Below are 22778 nucleotides of genomic sequence, written 5' to 3'. Positions count from 1 at the left end.
TATTGTTTTTTAAAATTTATTTTTAATCATTTTTTTTGGTGACACTGGTTAATGAAATTCAGTATATTTCAGATGTACAATTTAACAGTAAGGCACACACACACACACACACGTGTGTGTGTGTGTCTATTGCACTGTGTGTTCCCCTCCCATAGTTAGATTTCTTTCTGTCACCACATATTTGACTCCTTTACAACATCTACCACTCCCCTCCCCGCTCCCCTACCCTCTGATAACCACTAGTCTCTTGTCCATGTTGATGAGTCTCTATTTGTTTGTCCTGTTTGTTGCTTTTAGGTTTATATCCCATATATAAGTGATTATCATGTGACTTTCAACTTTTTCTGTCTGGCTTATTTCACTTAGCATAATCTCAAGGTCCATCCATGTTGTTGCAAATGGCAGTATTTCATCTCTTATGGCTAGGTGATATTCCATTGTATATATGTACCACAGCTTCTTTAGCCAGTCATCTATTGTAGGATGCTTCAGTTGCTTCCATGTCCTGGCCGCTGAATAATGTTGCTATGAATATCGGTGTGCAAATATATTTTCGAATATGGGGTTTCAAGTCTTTGGGGTAAATATCCAGTAGAGTGATTGCTGGATCATATGGTAAATCAATTCTTAGTATTTTGAGGAACCTCCATACTGTTTTCCATAGTGGCTGTACCAATTTGCAGTCCCACTAGCAGTGTATGAGGGTTCCTTTTTCTCTGCATCCTCTCCAACACTAGTTATTACTTGTCCTGTTGATAACAGCTATTCTAATGGGTGTGGTTTTGATTTACATTTCCCTAATAGTGATGATGAGCATCTTTTCCAAATTCGTTGCCATTTGTATGTCTTCCTGGGAGAAGTGTCTGTTCAGGTCCTCTGCCCATTTTTTGATTGGATTTTTATTGAGATGTATGAGGTTTTTTGTATATTTTGGATATTAGGCCCTTATTGGAGGCGTTGCTTGCAAATATATTTTCCCATTAGGATGGTTGTCTCTTTAATATTTTTAATCAACTTATCTGATTTAGCATATGTAGATATTTCTTTATAAATTAGGATCAAACCATGTAGTTTTATGCCTGGCCTTTTAATGCTGTTTTCCATGCCATTCTTTGATAATATTATTCTAAGTGATTAACTGTCCTGCTATTGAATATTTAGTGTCTAATATTTTGCTGCCACAAGGCTTCAAAGAATATTCTTGTATGTAAATCTTTGACTAGATCTCTGCTTATTGCTTTAGGATAAATTCCTAAATAGATATTCTATTTTTAATCTTTTAGAGTACTAAATAGATTTACTAAGTAGATTACTAAATAGATTTACTAAGATTACTAAATCAGTGAAATTTGAACCTTTTAAAGGCTCTTCATACAATTGTAAAATTTCTCTCCAGAGGTAGCTGACCCACTTTTTGAATGTCAATGGGTTTTGACTATAAAGCATTGACATTGAACTTTTATTAGAATGTCAGACATGAAAACATTTTTTAAAATAATTTACCTGTCATGAAAGTATACTACCTGCATGACCTGGCAATATAGAGACATTATCATATTTGATCCTCACAGTGGCACTTTTTGTTTGTACTTGCAGCCTCATCAATAAAATGGGGGAAAATGGCCAAATATCTTTCTTAAGGTCACATAACTCATAAAATGTGGACCCCAGAATCAAGCATTGGATTTTTGATTTCAAAATTCTGTCATTTGACTTCATTTTCTATCATTGTAACTCAAGATTTAAGTCATTTTTGTGTTTTGAAATGAATACTTGGGAGAAAAGAAGTATGGGTGAGTTGGAAGTAGTAGAGAGGAAGGGAGAAGCAGTCGTAAAGCATATTGTCTTAGTTAAAAGAATTCACAAATTGACCAAATACAGTGTTAGCAGGGCATTTTAACCAATGATTATTTATTAAAAGCCAGGGGTGCACCAGGCACAATTCTTGTCCAGTAGGCTAACAAATATAAATGATGTAAGAATTCACTTATTAGCTTATTTGATTAAACAAAATACATTTCATAGAAATGATTATAAAAATGCATTATAGATAGAAACAGAATATCTTTTTATTACAGATCTTACAGTACCTAAATAATTATTAATAAAAACCAGGCAACCCATATGTAAATAGAAATTAGCAAACCACAAGTTATTTATTTTAGTCAGCAAAAGTATATTATCATGCTGTAATGGGTTTCAGCATTCAATATAGACATCCCATTTCAAAACGAACATAGTCCACCTATAAACTTAAAAAGTTGGTGTTTTTAATCCCGTATCAAATCGCTATTATACTTTTTGGTTTAAAGATTAGTTTTGGTTTCAAAGTAAGTTTATTTAGTACTTTAGTCCCATGTCTCACAGATTCTTGACCTGGGTGGTCAAGTTAAGTATTATATTAGAGGAACAAAACAAAACACAAACGGGATAGTTTAATCTGCTTTGCCCAATATTCTTGCCAATACTCAGTTGAGAAGTTAAGATACACAGATGATTTAAACCAGAACATAAGAGCAGAAGGGAAAAAAAAGACAAAATGCTGGTGTTACTTCTTTGAAGAAAGTGTGCTCATGAGAGCTATTTATTGCCTTTTGGAGACTCATTTCTAATTCTTTAAAGGGTCATATCGGGTTTGCTGGCACATGATATATCCCTTAGTTTGAAGGCTGGGGGTGTAAAGGAGAGAAATGGAGGGTGGGAAGGACTGAAAAGGCTTGAAGTGGAGTGTGTTTGCTGACACAGTCACAATAACCACTGAACCACAGTCAACCAATAGAGTGTCCACCAGGTCTTTCTTGAGACCTCCTGAGATGGGTCTGTCTTCTTCAGGCAGCAGCACTAAAAACTTCCTCAGAGAGTCAAGGTCAACTTTTATTGCACAGGAACCAAAATTATTCCCCCTCCCCTTTTTCCTGAGCTGGAGACCTCCAAGTGCAAACACGGCTGGGGATGCCCGTCTGTTTGCTCCTCTGGCCAGCAGGGAGCGCTCCACTACAATGCCTCTGGGAGCACCTTCTTCAAAGGGAAGCACGAGGTATTATGTTGGCCCAGGCAATCTGATCAGTCAGTCACCATTCTCAAGCAACTTCTGCAAGTTGTTCTGTATCTTGAAATAATAAAAGAGAAGCTCTTGTAATTAAATGGAATGGAATATATTAAGGGCATATTTGCTGTAGCCTGTATAATGCGTGAGATTATTCTCCCTTGAATAAAAAGCTACACATAGGTTAAATTTAGTTCAGGCAAACAAATGCTTTTTATTGGAACAGAATTCTGTTTGACAACCCACTTTAAAATGAAAACAGATAGGGCTGGAAACGAAAGAGTGGCACAAAGATGAAAATGTCAGTAGAAAGTAAGAGATATCAGATGGAAGAAAAAGAACAAAAGCACCGGTGACACCAGGTGTGACCCAAATGCATTCAGAGACAATGGCGAAATGTCTTTACAGAGCCCATTTGATGCTCTGAACCAAACGCCATATAATAATGTTCAACACTCCTATTAGGTCTGTTACACATTTCCCAGAAGACTGAATTTCACAGGGACAGGGACCATGCCATATCTTTGGATCTCAAGACGGTAGTATAGCCTTGATGTGCTCAGTAAATGTTTGCTGAGTAAATGAACTTTAAAGATCCAGAGCAATGAATTCTCAACAATTAGTACTGTAATGGGAGCAGGGAATCCTATGGAACAGCAGAAAAATATAGCCTTCTTTTGTAAGGAGAGTCTGTGATGTCCTACAGGCATACAAAGTGTCAGCGAAGAGGAAGGGACCCAATGTGTGTATGTGCCAGGAACTCCATGCATCCTCAACTTAACCATACACTGCCACCAAAGAGGCAGGTGTTACAAATGAAACTGGGGCCAGAGAGGCTATGGAACAGATCGGTTACACAGAGAGTTAGTGGCAGAGGAGGGGTAAGAACAGGGGTTTGACTCCCAAATTTCTGTTTGTTCTACACTGCTCCACCATTAATGCCATATCCATAAAAGGCATTGCCTTCATCCCCCACATTCCTACTTCATGTCTTCCCCACCTGTCCCACAGGACCAAAGATAAACACAGGTAGAAAAAGAAATGAAACCAAGGACTGACAGCCAAAATATGTAAAGCATAGCTGCAGACAAAAAACCAAAACAAACAAACAAACAAAAAAAACCCCACAAAAAAAACCAAAAAATCCCCACAAAAAAACGCACAAAAAACCCCAAAACCAAAAAACAACAAAACACCAAAAGTAAAATGAGATAAATGAGCAAATTACAGAACAAAATCCAAATGGCTGATAAATATATGAAAAGATGTTCAGCTGTGGTAGTAATCAGGAAAATGCAAATAAAAACCATGATGAGATCGGATTTCACACTGTCAGACTGGTAGTAGGAGGCCGAAATGGATTAAGACAGGGTCAACAGAGAATTTTAGGAGACACTCGCAGATTGCACAGGACTTCTCAATTTAGTAGTCAATCAGTGGCAAATGAAAAAGAGGAAGGAGTTAAAATTATTCTTGGATTTTTCCACAAGGATGACTGAAAGGGCTATGATGCCATGAACAGAAATTAGTAAGTTAGGAGCAGGGCAGATCAGGAGGCTTAGATGTGAGCAGACCCTGGAATAGAGTCGAAAGGAACTGCTGGTACTGAGTAAAAAGAGCTGAGACTTGGCTCCAGCGTTCCCACAGCATGCGGCTGCAATTTCACCAGCGGGCTGTGCTGCACTATTGCCAGACTGCCTCTGAGGAGCAGGGCAGAGCCATCACAAAGAACATGTGTGTGCCACGGTAACTTTTTATGCTTCGATTCCTTTGAGCAATGTGTAAAATTTTTAACTTTTTAGAACTTCAACATAAGCAGTTTGACCCCAAGTCCACTTTGAGACAAAGGTTTCTACTGGTGTCGGCTTTCCTAGCTGACTGGTGGGGCTCTATCTGAAGCCCCTGCACAAGATGTGGCCAGCTGACTGCCTTATGTGGACAAGTGCTCCTGTTTTTCTGCCCCTCATTCCAGAAAGTGGTGTCCTAGCCAGGCCTGGCAGGACAGTGGGAAGGAATGCAAAAGGGGACAGCAGGATTCTGGGCACTTCCCATCTAAAGATTACCACTGTATGCCAGAGTGAGCAAAATAGAAAATTAAAACCATCCCATTCGCTTGGGCATGGAAGCCAAACATCTGTAAACATTTCACTGTAAAACAAACAAACACAAAACAACCCACCGAAACTTCAATTCTCAGCAACTAACATTTTAAAAAGGAAAACAATTCTGGTTACTAACCCACACCTTCTCTAGGTTGATTTTGGATTTAAAAGAGAAAAACTTTCATGATAAATGTTTACTCTTTGTGATAGTAATAAAAAAAAAATTGTATTCCTAGGATTTACATATCACATTATTATCAATTTATTTTTCTATTTCATCTCTTTAAGAGAAATGTGTTACTTTAAAATGATTATCAGTATTTTATATTGAAAGGACAATAAAGTTACTTTTAATACAAGTAAGGGCTTTCCATTATAATGGCAACTGTAAAAATGTTTTTTAATTCCTAACAGGATGTGTGATATAGCCAATGTCCCTAAGAAGTTTAAAATACAGTATTATAAAATAAAAGAGCCAAACAAAAATGTCTTTTTTTTTCTTTGTATGTTTGGGTATAAATACTGAAGAAGCTCTATAACAAGTTGTAAATTATGTGCGAAATGAATCAGCTCTGCTTAGCATATAGGCAGGGACTATGAAGTTACTTACCCCCCCTCCAAAAAAAAAGAAAAGAAAAGAAAAAAGTTTCCAAGTTTGCCCATAGATACCATGATTCAGTAGGAATGATCTGGCATGCCATGGTTTAGAGCAGAAGTTGGGGAAAAACCTTTGCTCTCAATACTTCAGTGGTTAAATGCTAGGTAACATTTAGTATAGCAAAACAAACATAGTTTGACTCACTTGTATCTCATGTTTCTTTCCAAGTAAACATAACCTCCCTGTCATGGAAAGCTACCAGGCATTTGTGGATTGGAACTCAACACTTAACTCTAAACCGTTCCTTTAAGGATTAGGGTGAAAACAAAGTATCAGATGGGAAGGGACAGACATGTTGAAAGGAGTAAAAACGTGTTAATTAGGTTTAACTTCGTCATTTTCAGGCAGGTCTACATGCCTACATTTTTCGCCTACGTTTTTCTCCTGTTCACTCTCCTACTGAGTTCAAAGAATGCCATGAGGATAAGGACAGGTGTGCCCTAGAGGTAGAGGAACATTGGTGGCCTTATTAGCAAGGCCTAAGGTTGGATTCTGAGGGGCAGTAAAGCAAAGGGCTTCTAAGTACAACTCTGGAGTCAGTCACCCCTGTTGAAATTCCAGGTGTGCCAACTTTCTCAATGCGTCTCCTTGAGCAAGTTAGTAGAAACTTGGATTCTCCCTGTCACACAGGAGCGACATCCACCTTCCCAGGTTACGGTAGGGAATGAATGCAATATTTTACGTATGGCAACAATTGGCCGGGGTGGAGGTGGGGCTGCACTCTCTGGTTGGGACACTCGCTCCTCCTGTGTCCCTCCCTGTGCCCGTGTCAGCAGTCGCTTACCACTGGACTCGATGATTTCTAACCAAGGAGGAAAACCAGAAGGTAGACCAACAAGGAAAATGACATTGAAGCCTTTTTCTTTGTGGAAAGAAAAAAATAGTCTTTCGCATTTATTACGCAATCCCCAGCTGGGTTTGGTCACTTGCCCTGCCTGTGGCACACCGAAGGTGTTTTAACGTGTAACCCACGATCTATGGCAACCGACACATACTACTGACACTGCCCCCAACCCAGGAAAGAAACCAGTCACCTTTTCTAATTTCATTATGTTAGCTGTAAGCTCTCGGCAGAGGACTTCGACATTTAATTGTACTTGTGACCCCAGGCTGGATGGTGCTGTCTGTCTGTAAAAACAGAGAGAAAAATTATTGTGGGCAAGAATGGCAAAGAAAGAAGTGGAATAAACACATCTGACATTTATTTGAACAGAAAACTAGGTTATAATAGGAGTGAGTGAACATTTAACTTGTCACATCAGAAGGACCCTGTAGTCATCTGCAACTCCAGACTAGATGTTAGGTGACTGATTCGTAACAGCTCAGCTGGAACTCTCTTAAGCTATTTTTGTTTAAGTGGCTGTGTTGTGCTTTGGCTTCCAAACAAAAATCAGACAATTATTCTCAAGTACTTGGTTTCTTACACCCGAATATCTTCTCTATTCCTACTGCAGCATAAATTTACAAGAATTCGTGTTCTTCTCAGTCAGATACTTATTTTTTATGAGAGCAGGAACCATTTACACCACAACTTTCAGAATGTTTAGCCATGTCTTTAATCGAATTCCCGTTGAAGTGTGAGACTTTCCTCATTCTTCTTTGAGACCTGCCATACAAATGTAACTTGCCATTGCCTTCTAATCTAACAGGTGCATTCATTATTTACCATTAGACAATGGCATGGGCTCTTCCTCTGTGGTCCTCTGGAAGTCCCATACCAGCTACAAGTAGAGAATTTGGAGATGTATGTATATTTTCCTGTAGAGATGGTCTAAAGCCATCCGATTTTCATGTTAAGGTTAAAAACCACAGTTTGTGTTGTCTCTATTTCTTGGCTGTAATTCATTTGTAGCCTTTAAGTTTTTAGATGGCAATGACTGGCTTAACTTATTTTACATATGACTCATTTTTGAGATGTAGGCGCTTAGTAAATCGAAATATTCAGAAAGCAATCAGATGTTTTTCATTTATTAGTACTGACAGTTTTTTCTTTATCATCGGTCCATACTATCAAAACCTTAGATCTCCCAAAAAAATCTGAATCTTAATCTTTCAGTTTCTAGATAAGGGATCTGAAACCCAGAGTACTGATTTCTAAACATGAAATTCTAAAGATCTACAGGCTGTTAATGCATTAACAAAGCTGCCACAAAGTATGGATTCAAAAGCACGGCTCTCTGGCAACTAAGCGATCAGATTATGAGTGTGGATTCAGCAACCTGGCAGCGTGGCTGGATTACCCTGGAGGAAGTGAGGTACTAGGGAAGCTCGGGTCCTGGAAAAGTGCTTTGACAGCCCTGCCCATCACAAGTGTTCCCTGATCTCATGTCATATGTGATCTTTGTGATTCTTCCTTTAAGTGATTATTTTTCATATTGTACCTCTTCCTTAGTTGATTAAATAGTAGAATATTTCATTTGCCTTTGTTAGTGGAATTTCCCTCTCTTCATCACTAAGTTAATTAAATTACAGGACATGAGGTTCATTTTCCTAAAGTAACCAAACTCTTAAGTGACAGTGAACAGTCTGCAATAATCTAGAGTCAACTCTTAACTATAAGTATATTAACATTTTGAACAAGATAGAAGAGAGTAAGGGCAAGGTATGACTCTCTACCAAAACATTCTTTAGGATTTTTTATTACTGGTTCAAATGTATTTATGGTTCAAAAATAACCTGTATGCCAGCACACTTGTAAACCACACAATAAGACTTTTAGGTACTTATTAGAGCATAAAGAAAGGCCTAGAAAGATAGAGTATAATGGTTCTCGAAGTGGAGATCCCAGGCTGGCATCATCACCATCACTTTGGAACTTGATAGAAATGCAAATTCTCAGGCCTAATCTCAGATCTACGACATCAGAAACTCTGGGGATGAGCTCTGTCATCTGTTTTAACGAACCCTCTAGATGATTCTAAACATACCGAAAATAGCATGACCCAGTTCAAGGCTGTTTCTTATAACTGAGCAGTCACTGGTAGACTGGGAAGCCTATGATCTTTATAATCACATAGACCTGCATTTGAGTCCTGATTCTATTACAAACTATAAGACATTAAGCTAATTATTTCTGACTCTCAGTTACCTCATCTGTAAAATGGGAATCATAGTTATAAGGTTATGGTGAAGATAAAGTGAGAGAAACTATTTGTGCGTGTATGTATCCTAATAGAGCCTCTAGCACATGGTTTATACTCTGTAAAGAAATACATATCTTTACTTCTAAAGCTTGGGCTAAAAGTATGTTTTCTAACATAGAATAACATATTTTATTTTTTAGGCATTGCGTCAAAATCCTCATGTAAATGGGTTTAAAGGAAAGAGCTCTATGTTTGAATAGGTCTAGGTTTAATTAGGTCAGGTGTATACAAAGTACTGTGATGGAAAATCTTCACAGGCACATTCAACTAATTACTAGTCACATGGATGTTTATAGTGGTCAAGAGTTTTGTAAATAAATGAGATAATGTAAAGAGTTATAGGTGATTAAATGTGCTGAGTTACTTGAAGTGCTTCCCGATGAATGTCTTAACTCACTGCAATTTTACTAAGATAAACGTTTATATTTCAATAAATGGGCCAAAATCACAACTGACTCTTAGGATGATAGAATGAGATCATGTAAAATTAGGCTTGTTTCGTGACTTACTACTGGCAACTCTATAGCAACTCAAGCACGTGCACAGTCAGGTCTTTCATTTCTAGGACCCTCCCACCTCTTTACTTCCCATATATACACTTAACAGGATGCTTCATACAGAATGTATCTTCAATATTTGCTAAGAAGGATGCTAAGCTCAGGTCAAACATTCTACTAATCTGCAGGGCAAGCAAACGATAGCACTGGAGGGAAATGTCTTACTCAGTATGATGGGTGTCCACAGTGGAGGTTAGTGACCCCAGCCGCTCCTCCAGAGTATTAATTCTGTATCTCATGTAGAAGGTTGAGATGATTAGGGCACAGACACTGGAAAGAGATAAAAGCGAAATCTCAGTGATTAACGGCCAGGACCTGATGTTCATAAAATAATAAACTCAGAACCAACGTACATTAGAGGTAAGGTATTTTCCAAAATAACTTGGCCAAACAGACTTTAAAAAGGGCTTTTTCCAATAGGCTGATGTTTGTCACAAAACTTTAAAGCTGGAAGGGGATTTAAAATCCCTTAGCCTAAGTTCCTCAATTTACATGGAATTCTAATAGGATCTCTCAAGGCCATACCCCAGGCCAGGGCTCCTTGTTCCGCATGGTGCTGTGTCCTTCCCCAGAAGGGCCCAGCAAGAGAGTGCCCAGTCTTGTTCTCTGGTGACTCACAAATCCCCTGCTTTATCCAAACTGGGCATATCCTCCTTGGTTGTGAAGAACAGCCTAGAACTGGGTCAGGCTATTTTCAGATGAACAACTGGTGACAGTTTGGAAGCTAAGGAGGAAAAAAAGTCATTGCCTAAATTTTCAATGATGGGGATGACATTGTAAAGTTGTTTGGGCCTCTATCCAGAGAACATGGGATGGATGAAAAAATAAACAAGGATAAAGATGCTTTATCATTCACAGAACATTTCCCAACCAATAGTATCCACTCAGAACTTAGTCTTCTGCTGGAGTTGGCACAATCATTTTGCTTTTTCTCCTTTCTCACTATTTAATTGAGAAGGGAAGAATGTGAAAATGTGACCTAAGTCTAAGGGGAAAAAATGTTGAAGTAGGAGACAAAAATTGCCAAAAAGCTTTGGGTCACATTAGAGACAACTGAGATTTACGATGGCTCTTGACAATGTGAAGAGATTATTCCTTTAGAGAACTGAATTGTTTCAAGTCACTTATACTAAATTCATTTACTTACACAATTGCATAGAATATTAGAATATGGTGGAGAGTTGGACATTTCTGAGACTTGTCTTTGTTTAAGATCTCAATGGTTTCTGACTGACCTGTTGGATGGAAAACGAAAAGTGACAGTTTTAAAACACCAACACACCTCCTTCACCCAGCAATACTGCTATGGGGACGAGGTACTTGAAAGAGATAATTATTCCTCATTAATAGAAATCATAGAAAATGCTAACTGAAGCCTTCCAGGTGTCATTTTAACCATTTACAATTCCTGCCAACACATTTCATTCAATACATATTTATTGAAAGCCTTCTCTATGTCAAACATTGTGTTAGAGTGAATGGTGGACTTTATAGATACCATTTTCGTTCTCATACCAGTACAACTGGTAACCTGTTACAAGAATACTTAGTAAATAAGAAATAAATAATTTGAGTTTTAGTAGCAATTTTGTCTCAATCTCAAAGTATTCAAAATAATGAAGGGACCTCCAGAAGGCTATTTGCCTTTGTATCACCCATAGTAAAGTGGAGGACTGGGTAATGTTTGTTGAATGAATAAATGAATGAATAGGCAAAGACCTACAACAGGAAGGGGGAGGAAGGAATATGGAAGGCAGTCATAAAATGAAACACGAGGGCCCTTTAAAAGTGACAGATGCCTGTATCCAGCCCTCCAATCGTCCATTCCTTACCATGTGTAGGGGGACTCTTGGCTTTTCCTTCAGGCACTCTGTTTACATGGGCGTCTACCCTAGTTGGTGTTGTTTCTCCCTTGGAGACATTCAGAACTGTCTGAGATTCTGTCACATGGAAGTCTATCAAGCCAAAAAAGAGCTGAGTAGGTTTTCCCCTCAGAGCATTTAAACACGTAGATCAACCACAAAAGGAAATCCATATCTTAATGCGCATACTAGCCAAGAACACAAATGGGTCTTTTCACAAATTGCTTGAGTGGTTGGGATTGAAATCCAACGATCAAGCAATAAGTAATAAATGATATAAGGACAGTCTGTCCTTACCCAGCTGAATCATGGAGATGATTCAGCTATAACAATTAATAATGTTATTGAAAAAAGAGGTAAGAAAACGTTGTATGTTTCTCTCTTGCAACCAACTCAATATTATGTAGACTTGAGAGACATTTATTACATGTGTGTAAATGGAAATGGATCTTTACCACATAGGCAATTCCGTTTTCTGGAACTTTCAAACTACCTATTCTCTAGATTCCCTTTCCAATTGTTAACTAGGAAGACAAGGAGTTTTGCTGCTGGTTTTGTTTTTCTGTTTTTAATAAGTGGGACAAAGATGCTTTCCAGAGAATTAAATTTTAGTCAAGACAAAAATGTTTCCCAGACCTCTAGAGTTCTCGGATTCAGGAGTCTGAGAACCAGAACTGCTGTATCCTTCCATGTCTTGCCTTCTTTGCTGAACCACTCCATCCAGATCTGAGAACTCATCATTGAAATCCTGCAGGGAAATAATGAAGTGAAGAGAGGCCAATTTCCCCTTATCAAACAAGCAGGCCTTTGTCAACTCCAGACTTTTCACTTAGGCCTGACCTATAAAAGGTGGAAAAGAAGGAAAGATTACTCCACACTACTGGGATTTTCCCAACAAATCACTGAGTATCTGGTTACCAAAACTGAGATTTTTCTGGGCAGTTAGAATTCTATCAACAAACAGTGGCCAACTTGCTTGAAACAACAAAGATCTAGGAAAAAAAAGTGGAACCCTGTTGACTGAAAAGCTTCCCGGGTAAAGCTACGGAAGCCTCCATTGGCATGCTGTAATGAGAAAAACTGATTGAAATATGTGAGAAAAAAGTAGCAAGTTCTAAATGCACGTTTGAGTATATGGACACAGAGAAAGGTATCTTTCGATTATAGCTTTAAAAATGGTATTGGAAACAGAAAAGGGAAAAACAGCTTTAACAAATTAGACCGTGAAAGGAAAGTTTTAGCTTTTTTTCTTCTCTCAACTAAATCGAAATAGAGTCAGTGATATGACATTTACATTACAGAAGGATGACAGAGTGAGGAGTAAGAAAAAAACAGGGATGTTGTACTTTGTATCTCACTCATTCCCTCAAAGTGCTTAAGAACTAAAGAGACAAGAGGTGTCATTAAAATGTCCTGGCAAGGTACAATTAGGCCCAGCTCTTCACAATTTAGTTGGCTGTCAAAAGGAGAGAACTGTAAGCAAATTACCAGTCTTTCACCTTAAACTAGCTTGTCTTTTGGTCATTTCAATACTCCTTTCAATTTCACGTAAGAATTTACAGGGGAAGGAAAACTGAAAATTCAAGTCACTTCAACTTAATAATTACCTATGAATGCCTATCATGTTTCAGGCAGTATGCAAAACTCCTTACACACATGATTACACTTAATCTTCACAGCCACACTGTGAGTCTGGCATTTTACTAGATGAAGAAACTGAGTCAGCTGTTAAAGAGCTTGTGCGGTGGCATAGCTCAGCTGGGTGGAACCCAGATTTGAAACCAGGTTTGCTGGATTCCAAAGCATGGGTGTTTAATTCTATTTTGTACTGCTTCCCACTATTTTTAAAAGGTTTTAAAAATGGTTTTTAAAGTTTTTTTTTTTTAAGTGTATAATTCAGTCATTTTTAGAATATTCACAACGTTGTGCAACCAAAAAGAAACTTGCCTATTAGTAGCCACTCCCAATTTCTCCCTCCCCTACATCCCCTGGCAACCACCAATCTACATTCGGTCGCTATGGATTTGCCTTTTTGGGACATTTAGTATAAATGGAATCATACAATATTGTGGCCTTTTGTGTCTGTCTTCTTTCACTTAGCATAATGTTTTCACAGTTCATTTTGTACTATATAACAGTAATTCTTCACTCCTTTTTATCAGATAATATTCCATTGTAAGGCTAAATTATATTTTATTGATCCATTCACCAGTTAAGGGACATGAGGGTTGTTTCCACTTTTTGGCTATTATAAATAAAGCAGCTATGAACATTCTTGTATTTTTGTGTGAATATGTTTTCAATCCCACTATTTTTTAACAGCTCTCAGAAAAAGACTTACATATGTTGAAACCATGGGCTCATACCACTTTGCCAATGGTATTTCAACATTTAACAATAATCAGTTTGGGAATACTCATTTGAATCATATGGCAAGGGCTCTCCTGGGCCAACACGAGATCGTCAAGTGTACAAATCTTGCACAAATGTGAGGTGGGGCGCTACTTCCCACCAGGGACTTCATTTTACAGACAACAAAGTTTAAAGGAATCCAAGAAGCTCTGCCTTTCACTTGGGCACTGTAGCTTTATTTCTTTTCTTTTTAATAATTATTTCTGGGTATTCCTTATCTTTTTCACTAAGCTGTCAAGTCTCTGAAGACTTGACAAGAACTAGTTTTGCTTTTTCCTAGTGTCCTTACGGTGGACTCTAGCATGGTGTCTTGAACACAGAAGGCAGTCATCAATCTGTGGGATGAATCATGCCCTATCCCAGATAGATGGGCGAATCTCTCTAAAACAACATGATAAGCAAATGCAAAAAGACTTTGTGAGTACATTCAGTGACCATTAGCTCACAAGACAGCCCACTATCATGTTTCTTGGCAACCTTCATTACTTGAAAAGAGTTTATGACCTCCCATGGTCCTCCTCTTCTTCAGGACAGAAATGCCCTGTTTCTTCAATTCTACTTCAAATATCATGGTCCTAAGTTCCTCCTGCACCCTGGTCATGGTGTAAGATGTGTAACTGCATGATAGATTCCCTTTCTTTTGTATTCACATAGTTATGCAGGCAACTCACCAAAGGCAGAGATGAAGGGCGGTCTGCCCCGAAACTGTTTTCAAGAGAAGATGGGTTGGGACTGTTACCAATGCTTGTGTTCTGAAATTATTGAAACAAAGTGAAACATCAGGTTAACTATGAAACTGTAAGAAACAGAGAAGACAGATAGCAACTGAGGCTCAGTGATGTCATACTCACTTCTAAGTGTCCACACACAGATTTTAGTAGTTTGTAAGTTGAATCTCTGGAGAGTAAGGAGACAAATATGTACTGAAAAACAAAACAGAATAATTAATGACAGATACTGCCTGATGAGAAGCGAGAATTGAGAGTTCAAAAATTTATGTCTATATATTTTTCATCTTAAATGATATAAACCATTATCTGGTCTATATTCTCATTCTGCTCACTCACACATTCAGTTTTTACTCCATTCCCAAAATAAAGCAAGTACAGACCCCACAACAGCAACAAAACCGCCAAACCCAATTTAGGTAATAAAGATATGTAGAGCAAAATGAAGGCTCCAACACCCTGATAACGGTGCCCTAAATAAGCACAGGTAGGAAAAGGCCTGGACATGAAAAAAAAGGCTAGTGATATTGGCTAGGTCCTCTTTAAAGGCTCTCTGCCTTCCTAAGAGGTATTTAACAATTCCTGAGGGTCAGCTTTCTCTGCTCTGACCTAGATTTCCATCGAAAATTTCCCAGCAGCTCTAAGAGGCTTGTTCTTTTTCAAGCCACTTCCAGATTCTTTCCTGTACAAATATGGAGATTTTTGTAGTGGATGCTTATAAGTAAGTTATGGGAAAAGAGTACAATCAGAGCTAGACAAGTAATTTAGAGACCAATGACATCAGGGAAAATGGTTTTACCATAAACAGTATGTTGAGAAAATATAAAAACTCACTCTTTTACCATCTATTTGAGCGACAGAATCTTTTCAGACTCCCTTTTCCAAAGTCTGTGATCACTCCTATGACTCACCCACAGAGAACGTGGTATGATTTCCAAGTGTTATATTCCGAAGTAGTTAACATTCTGGGTTCTGGCATCAGACACATTCAGTTGCAAATCTGGGCTCTGACACTAAGTAGGTGACACTGGAGAATTGCTTACTTAATCCCTTATAGCTTCCATTTTCTTAACAATACCTACTCCTCTTATAGGGGGGTAGTGTGGAATACTGTGCAAACACAAAGTATTTAGCATATGCCTGGTGAGAAGTACTTGTTGTTTATTAGCTGTCAGTATTTCTAAAAAAGTTTTCAAAAATAGGTTATTAACATATTTCCTAGCTCATCAGAATAGCCTCTTTTATCTTTCTTTTTCCCCTTCTTCCCTCTTCAAGTTATCCAGTATGATTAGAAATGAAATGGGGCTTTTATGCCTTCATAGAAATAGGAGATAAAATATTAAAGGAAATAATTTCAAGTGAGATATGAGTAGCCAAACGATTACAACTCCCTCCCCAAGATGAAGTAACCACCGCTCAAGCTGAAGTAACTAACCACCGCTCTGAGTGCGAACATTTCTGGCTGCGCACGTCTGGGGTCGCCAGGCAGTCAAGAGCAGTTTATGAGCGCCACTCCCACCTCGGGGCCTCCTCAGTATCACCCTGCCTCACTTCAACAAAGTGGTGACAGTGGTGGTTTTAAATAATATTAAAGAAACCGAACATATCAGTTTAGCATGACCTAACAGATGTTGGGGAAAGGGAAGCAGAGTAAGAATCTTACTTTTTTGACCTTGATCAAGAAAGTATAATTAAGTTAGCAGGAAATTTAAATTTAAAATCGGCAATGATTAGAAGAAATCATCTCGTGAGGGGAGATGAAGCAACACTACACAAATGTCTAGAGGCTAGGTTTTCAAAGTCGGTCTCACAGCATATTTCCTGATTCCTTGTGGGACGTAACATTTACGGTTCAGGGTCCTGGTCCTCGGTGAGGGGCCCTTAAGGCGATGGAGACCAGAGCAGGACAAAGCAAGAAGTGCTGGCTCTGCCGCGTACTCACCCTGTCTGTGACTGTCGCTATAATCAGGGCATTTGGCACGAGAAGGGCGGTTTTGGTTTTCTTTATGAGGGTTACCGAGAAAGCCGGAATCGAGATCTGAAACAGAATCACTGCGTTAACACGCTGGTTAAGGCTTCACACAATGGCACTTCAAATCTTCATGTTAAAGGAAAAATAAAATATAGTTTTGAAGAAATCAAACCCAGCAGCTAGGGTCTCCAAGATCCACGAAGCAAAGGGAGTCTTAAAGAAGAACATAGGTGTGTCACCGAGCTCTTTCGGGGGCTGTTTACAAAGCCAAGGGGTAAACCTGGACCACCACTTCCACTGGCGGGATTGGTGGGGAACAGAACGAATGATTTACATTCATTTTAAAGATAAACCCACGTCTCTGAAGAAGCGCTGTGGTCATCCACTGCAGGCTGATCTCCATATATCCTCTCCCCCGGCTTTAGGCACATGTGGGTGGGGAAACCGCTGAAGAGCACCGGTATAATAAAAACATTATTGGACAGAAATCTGGGACTTCAATTCTCAGCTGAGTTCTATTACTATCTATATGACCTACTAAACCTTATGAGCTATACTTTCCAGGCTTCAGTTTCTTAATATGTAAAATGGAGATAGTCTTACTTACTGCCCGAGATTTTCTATGGATTAAAGAGATAATATATGGAAAATTCCTAGTACTCAATAAAAGTGTCATTCCTCATTTGTCTCATATAAAGAGGATGAATGAAATACAAGAACTCTAAGTTCTTTAGTTCTTTTCTGATTCAAATAAAGAATAATGATGACGACAATTATAGCAGTTACCATTATTAATACCTATTTACCAGATGAGAATGTCATTTAATTATGACAATCCTATACAGCAGACTAAGAGATAAGGACATTTGTTTACAAAGGTAACATGACTTGCTCAAGGTCATAAGTATAAGAAGTTACAAAGATGGAATATGAACCAGTCTGATCTAAAATGTAGGTTCTTTTTCATACAGTGTACTACAAGATGCCACAAAGAATAGTAGATGTTCCTGATACTTTTATATATCACTTCAACCAGGTTTAGTCTCAAAGAAAAATGGATCATGTCACTTTGAGGTCTGAAAACAAAGCCACACACACCTATGATAAAAAGAAAATGACCAGAATCCTTCTATGAGCACACACATTCACTTGAACATATATTTTGTAAAAATACAGTATGTATTCTGAAAAAGATTGACAAGGCCAGTGGAGAAGGCCTTATGTTAGTACTGCCAGTTTGAAGAAAGAAAAATGAGCTTTTAATTTTGAATATTTGCATTCATTTTTAGGTTTATGAGATATAATTATTCTACTGCCCCTCAAAAGTTCCAGAAAGGAAGAATGAGGGGCTAATCTAAATTAGACATTTTCTAAAAGCTATTTGCCAAAGAACTCTACCCATAAAAATTCTGAAGTGTGGGGGAGATTTTAGAAGTTTTAAGTTCAGATAATTTTGGAAAAAAAAGAATTTAAGATCTACCGAGCCCGAGGATATAAAAATGAATCTAATTTTGTTTCTGAGCAGCAACACAAACACAGTGAAAAAGGGTTATATATTTGTTTTTGTTTTTTTTTATAATCTAAGGTATGGAACACCCTTAAGAGGTTTTTAATCAATTGCTTCATGAATATAAAATGACAACTAGATAACATTGGAGAAATAAAGCAGAAGTCATTTTTCAGTTTGAGCCTAGATGGAATGTGATACACACATATAATTTTACTAGCATCTGAAAATACCAAGGGGATGACTAAAAGGTCTTGATTAGATTAAGGCTACACTTTATAACATTTTTTCAGGGTAGGATGCTTAGAAAATTCCCCTTCCTAGAGTAAATTGTTCAGTTGCCTTTAGTTCATACCTGATCTTAGACCAAGGTCTGCTGGCAGTGAGGACATTCTGCCACAGAGCTGAAGCCTCAATCCCCTTGACACCATCCTTAGGGGGGAAGAAATGTACAAGTCGCTACCACGGCTCTTATGTTCCCATCCCTGCTGATTTTCAATCTCTTGTCTCTTAGATACAGCACATGCAAAAGCAATCCTGGTGTGTTATGTCTTTAAAAACCAGGATTTCTCCTTTTACCGTTTTTTGTCAGTTCTCTCTTAGGTAGAAGTAGGATTTTGAAATCATGGCTAGAATCACATTAGCTTGATGCTGCACATACTGGCTTTGTGAATTCCCCCATCCCTTAACAAAGACTAACTCTTTGTTCACTAATGTCTTCAAACCCTGCTGCTTTGGTCAGGGTTTGAAGACATTATCTTTATCATATTGAAGTGAAGCTCAATACTTTCCAGTCTCCTTTGCCACTCCATTAACAAGTTCTCATAATCCAGACATCTAGAAATATGGTAGAACACTGCCTAATATTGCTTTGTACCATAGAGATAATACTGTGAATAAAAATGTTTTACATAAACATTATATAATAAAGGAACAATATAAAAATAACATGTTTGACCTAAAAATAGTATGCTAGTCTGCTGACTCAACAGCAACAAAATAAAGAATTTTCATTTTATTTGTTAAGTGGTCTTTGTAAAATTGCCAGTGGCTTTAGGGAGAATATTTAAATATTTAAATAAAATACCACTCAAAACAAAGAATTTTTAATTACCTACTTCACAAATACAAATGCTGCTAACTCATAATCATGAATCAGAATGCTTGAAAACTCACTGAGGTCACACAAACCCAAGAAGGTGTGTCTCTGACTCTTTATTCTGGCATCCTGAATGAACTGCGATGTGACAGCACAGCTCAAAGGGGAAGAATGTCAATAGGACGAAATTATTTTTTCCCTTCTTACGCCACAGTCCCAAGGTCCTCGTTTTAGAAGACCGGTGCTTTGGGCAAACTGCCAATTCCTTTAGGCTATTCTCCTAATGGCTCAGGGTATCCTAGGCCCCTGCTCCCCCAGATCTGTATTTCGCAAGAATGAAAGATGTCAATCAGCGTCCACTGGGGATTGTGGGCATATGGCCCTCCCCGACTTTTCCTATTGGTGATGATACAAAGTAGGCTCTAAGAAGCAGCTTATCGATAGGCCTGTTTTTCTAGATGTCTGATGGTCACTGGTATGAACACTACAAAAATCAGTTTTCTTTAAAAAATTTTTAGGTTTAATGTACATCTTTGAAACTCTGGCACACTTTTCATATGAGAACCTCGAGAGAGTTCTCTGGTGACATCTGGGTAAAAAGGATTGGGGCAGGGTTGTGGGAGAGAGAGGTGCGTATAAGGAAATCACTGAGAGTGCTATTTAGGGGTAAGAGGGAAGTCAGAGTCACGTAGAGGGATGTAGAGCCTGTGATATTTAGAGCTACTGTAAAGGAAATTTGTAATAAAGGTATAATAATGATACAAATATTTATAAACATTACATTTAAAGTAATAGTCACAATATGTAATAAAATTCAGGGTTAGCTTTCTTGTTAAAAAATTAAAAAATACTAACCTTAGTGTCTTTTCCAAAGACCTTGGAATGAAAACAAATCCAGTTTTCTGATACAAAGAGCTTCCCTTGGTATAATATTTCTTTCTGTAGAGCACAGGTGAAACCTGGAGAAGTATATACAGGTATAAATAACATCATTTAGAATTTACATGCAAAATGAAAATTCTGTACATATGTTGGTGACTCAGGGATGGGCAAAGATAAACTCACATACTCAAAAGATCTATCACCTCTTTTTCAGACATCTTTAGTGGAATAAAAGTATGGACACAAGAGTTTGTTTTTTCAGTCTTATAAACTTTAGTATAAAAATCCAAAGGAAAAGGCCAAGTCTGTGATTGCAAATGAGAGTTCAAAAATGGTGTTTCAGAAGTCTCCTCTATTTAGGAAGGCGTGTCACCCCATGCTAATGTTAGCACTCCAGCCCGGGCCTCCTTCCCTGGGATTGTCACTAATGATTCCTTTTGAAATAGATGGCCTGACTAGAGAAGAGCGTGTGACCCATACCTTCCTGTTTGGAGGTCATGGCTGGAATCCAGCATCTCGCCTTAACCCTGTGCATGGAGAGAGGCTGGGACGGAACCCTGGGCCCCTGAAGAACCACATGGAGCAGAGCAGGTGCCTAAGTGGTGTGCTGGGCAACAGGTTTAGGTGTGATCATCGCACCCTGCGTAGAGCAGGTGTCACACAGGTCTGTCCACCTAGATCTGTGTTTCCTTTTAGCCTTCTTTTAGTGGCCTCTCTTGCTTCAGTCTTATTATCCTACATCTCAGGACAATTCAAACACCACACTTCAGCAGTGAATATAGAAGGTGAGAATATCATTCTAGAATCATCTTGGAATCATCTAGAATCACTTGGATTCTACTACATGATATCATGTAGTAGAGAAATTCAGTTTCCCATTCTACCCAGGAAACTTTAAAGTGTTTGGTGAGAGCTGAGTGAAGCTGGCATCATTGTTACATCGTGACTTTTGGAAACCTGTACCCCTCGGTGATTCAGTCCCCAGACCATGCCTCCTTTCTCCCCACAAGATCTATTAGCATCTTTTCAAATATGTAGCTTAAAAAGTCAAACAGGTCAGAACTTACTTTGCCTCAGTGGTTCCTCAGTTGGGACGTCAATAAACAACTTGTGAAAGTGCATATTTGCCTTGTACTACAGTGAGAACAAAACACAAACGTCACTGCTCTCAGGTTTTTGGTGAAACATCACAAATTTTAACTTCAAGTTAAGTTACGTAACCCATTTTCCCTCCCTTAACATAGTATCTTCAAGAATTCCACCTCTCTGTTCTTATAGTCTCAGTGAAAACCAGTGGAAGGCAAGGCACAAAGGTTTCATTTCCCAATGAGATTAGTGACCTCCTGGTTGGATACACATCTATGATCATGATGCAGCTGGTGGTCAGCCTATTACTGAGGTGGCTGGACAAGGATGTCCCAAATTGGAAATGAGGTGAAACTCTAAGGAAGGTCACCAGGGAAGGTGCCAGGGCACTAAAGATACACAATGAGTACTCTCAGAAGAGGACAGTGGTTAAAAACTCTGGAACCAGATAAACCTGAGTTAAGTTTTGGCTACACCCCTTTGGTACGTGATTGTGGTCTAATCATTTATCCTCTCTGGAACTCAGTTTCCTCTTTTGTGCCAGAGGCAAAAGCGGTACCTGCCTCAGTGGGATGCCAGAGGCTTACATGGGACATACAGCTGAAGGACCTACTACCCGGTACTGTCACTAACACTATTATTTTTGTGAGGGCATTTATTTCCTTAGCCTTCACAGGGAGAGATGGCTGTCAAGACAAGTAGGATTTCTCTCCAGAGTGACAGAAGGTCCACAGTCTGAAATGCTGCAAATCACTTTATTTTCAAGGCATCTGTTCTGTAATGTGACAACAACGACATACAGACCTCACTTCACAGTTTATAAAATGTTTTCACAGACACTACCCCCACAGTAACCTAGGATCTGATGTCCCCACTCCATGGGTCAGGACACTGTGCCTCAGGGACACTGAGTGACTTAACTGGCACTACACAGCTACTAAGAGGTAGAGCTAGGTCCCCCTTCCACAGCAACACTATGCCTGACAGGACGCTTTTGATGAAAGTCTTACGTGCAGAATAGAGAGGTACCACAAGTAGGCCCTTGATGTTCTATTGTCCAAACTAGGTGTGGTCACAATGGCAAAAATGGTCCTAATATTGCCGTAAACAACAGCTTCAGACAGGTCATGCAGATAATAGACGGTCCCCTCACGTCAGCGATTTTACAGATAAACATCTCATATAAAGTAGGGTACCTCTGGCTGTTTCCTAAGAGTACACTTTGCATCCAGAAAGTTATTTTGATTAAAGCAAGGTGTTCTATTGGGGCTTTGCTGAGATTTTGTTTTTAGTGGCTACAGTGAACACTGGTTGTACATTTAATTTAAAAATGGCCCAGGCCATGGACTCTTCAACAATGTCAATGCAATAAGAGGTTAAAAAAAAAGGTAGTGGGACCGATTGAAATTAAAAGCAATATGACAAGTAAATCAGATACCTGGCTCTCGACTGGATGTTAGATGTTAGAGAGGGGGAAACTAAAAACCTTTATAAAGGACATTTGCTACTGGATAATTGTGGAAATTTGAAAATGGATTTTATATTGATAATATAGTTTTATATTTACTATTTAGTTAAATTTCTTGGCTGTGCCAACAGTGTTTTGTAACAGTTCTTAGAAGGCACATACTCAAGTATTTAGAGAAGTATCAAAAAGCCCCCAAAATGTTGGCCCCAATAAGTATGTCACACTCTATTATGACACAGAACTGGGCTTTGTTAAC

General features: G+C 38.6%; 1 protein-coding gene across 6 annotated transcripts in view; it reads right to left on the bottom strand.

Annotated features, from left to right (window-relative positions):
• Positions 1-1883: 1883 nt before the first annotated feature.
• The window catches only part of GRAMD2B (GRAM domain containing 2B), a 113899-nt gene continuing 93004 nt past the window's right edge, over positions 1884-22778 (bottom strand). For 5 of the 6 annotated variants that reach the window (XM_039848582.1, XM_039848580.1, XM_039848583.1 and 2 more), the window contains 11 exons: positions 21036-21102; positions 19942-20045; positions 16451-16546; positions 14632-14703; positions 14452-14532; positions 12005-12116; positions 11339-11461; positions 10654-10741; positions 9672-9776; positions 6841-6934; positions 1884-3109 (listed from right to left, as the gene is read on the bottom strand). In XM_039848582.1, coding sequence (XP_039704516.1) covers positions 3068-3109; positions 6841-6934; positions 9672-9776; positions 10654-10741; positions 11339-11461; positions 12005-12116; positions 14452-14532; positions 14632-14703; positions 16451-16546; positions 19942-20045; positions 21036-21102 — 984 coding nt within the window. In that variant the 3' untranslated portion in view covers positions 1884-3067. The remainder of the gene's footprint in view (positions 3110-6840; positions 6935-9671; positions 9777-10653; positions 10742-11338; positions 11462-12004; positions 12117-14451; positions 14533-14631; positions 14704-16450; positions 16547-19941; positions 20046-21035; positions 21103-22778) is intronic. The other variant, XM_039848581.1, reaches the window with a different exon arrangement.

Source organism: Pteropus medius, unplaced genomic scaffold (genome assembly GCF_902729225.1).
Source record: "Pteropus medius unplaced genomic scaffold, Ma_sr-lr_union100, whole genome shotgun sequence".
Classification (NCBI taxonomy): domain Eukaryota; kingdom Metazoa; phylum Chordata; class Mammalia; order Chiroptera; family Pteropodidae; genus Pteropus; species Pteropus medius.
Note: the sequence above shows the minus strand (reverse complement) of the source record. Positions and strands in the feature narration are given on the sequence as shown.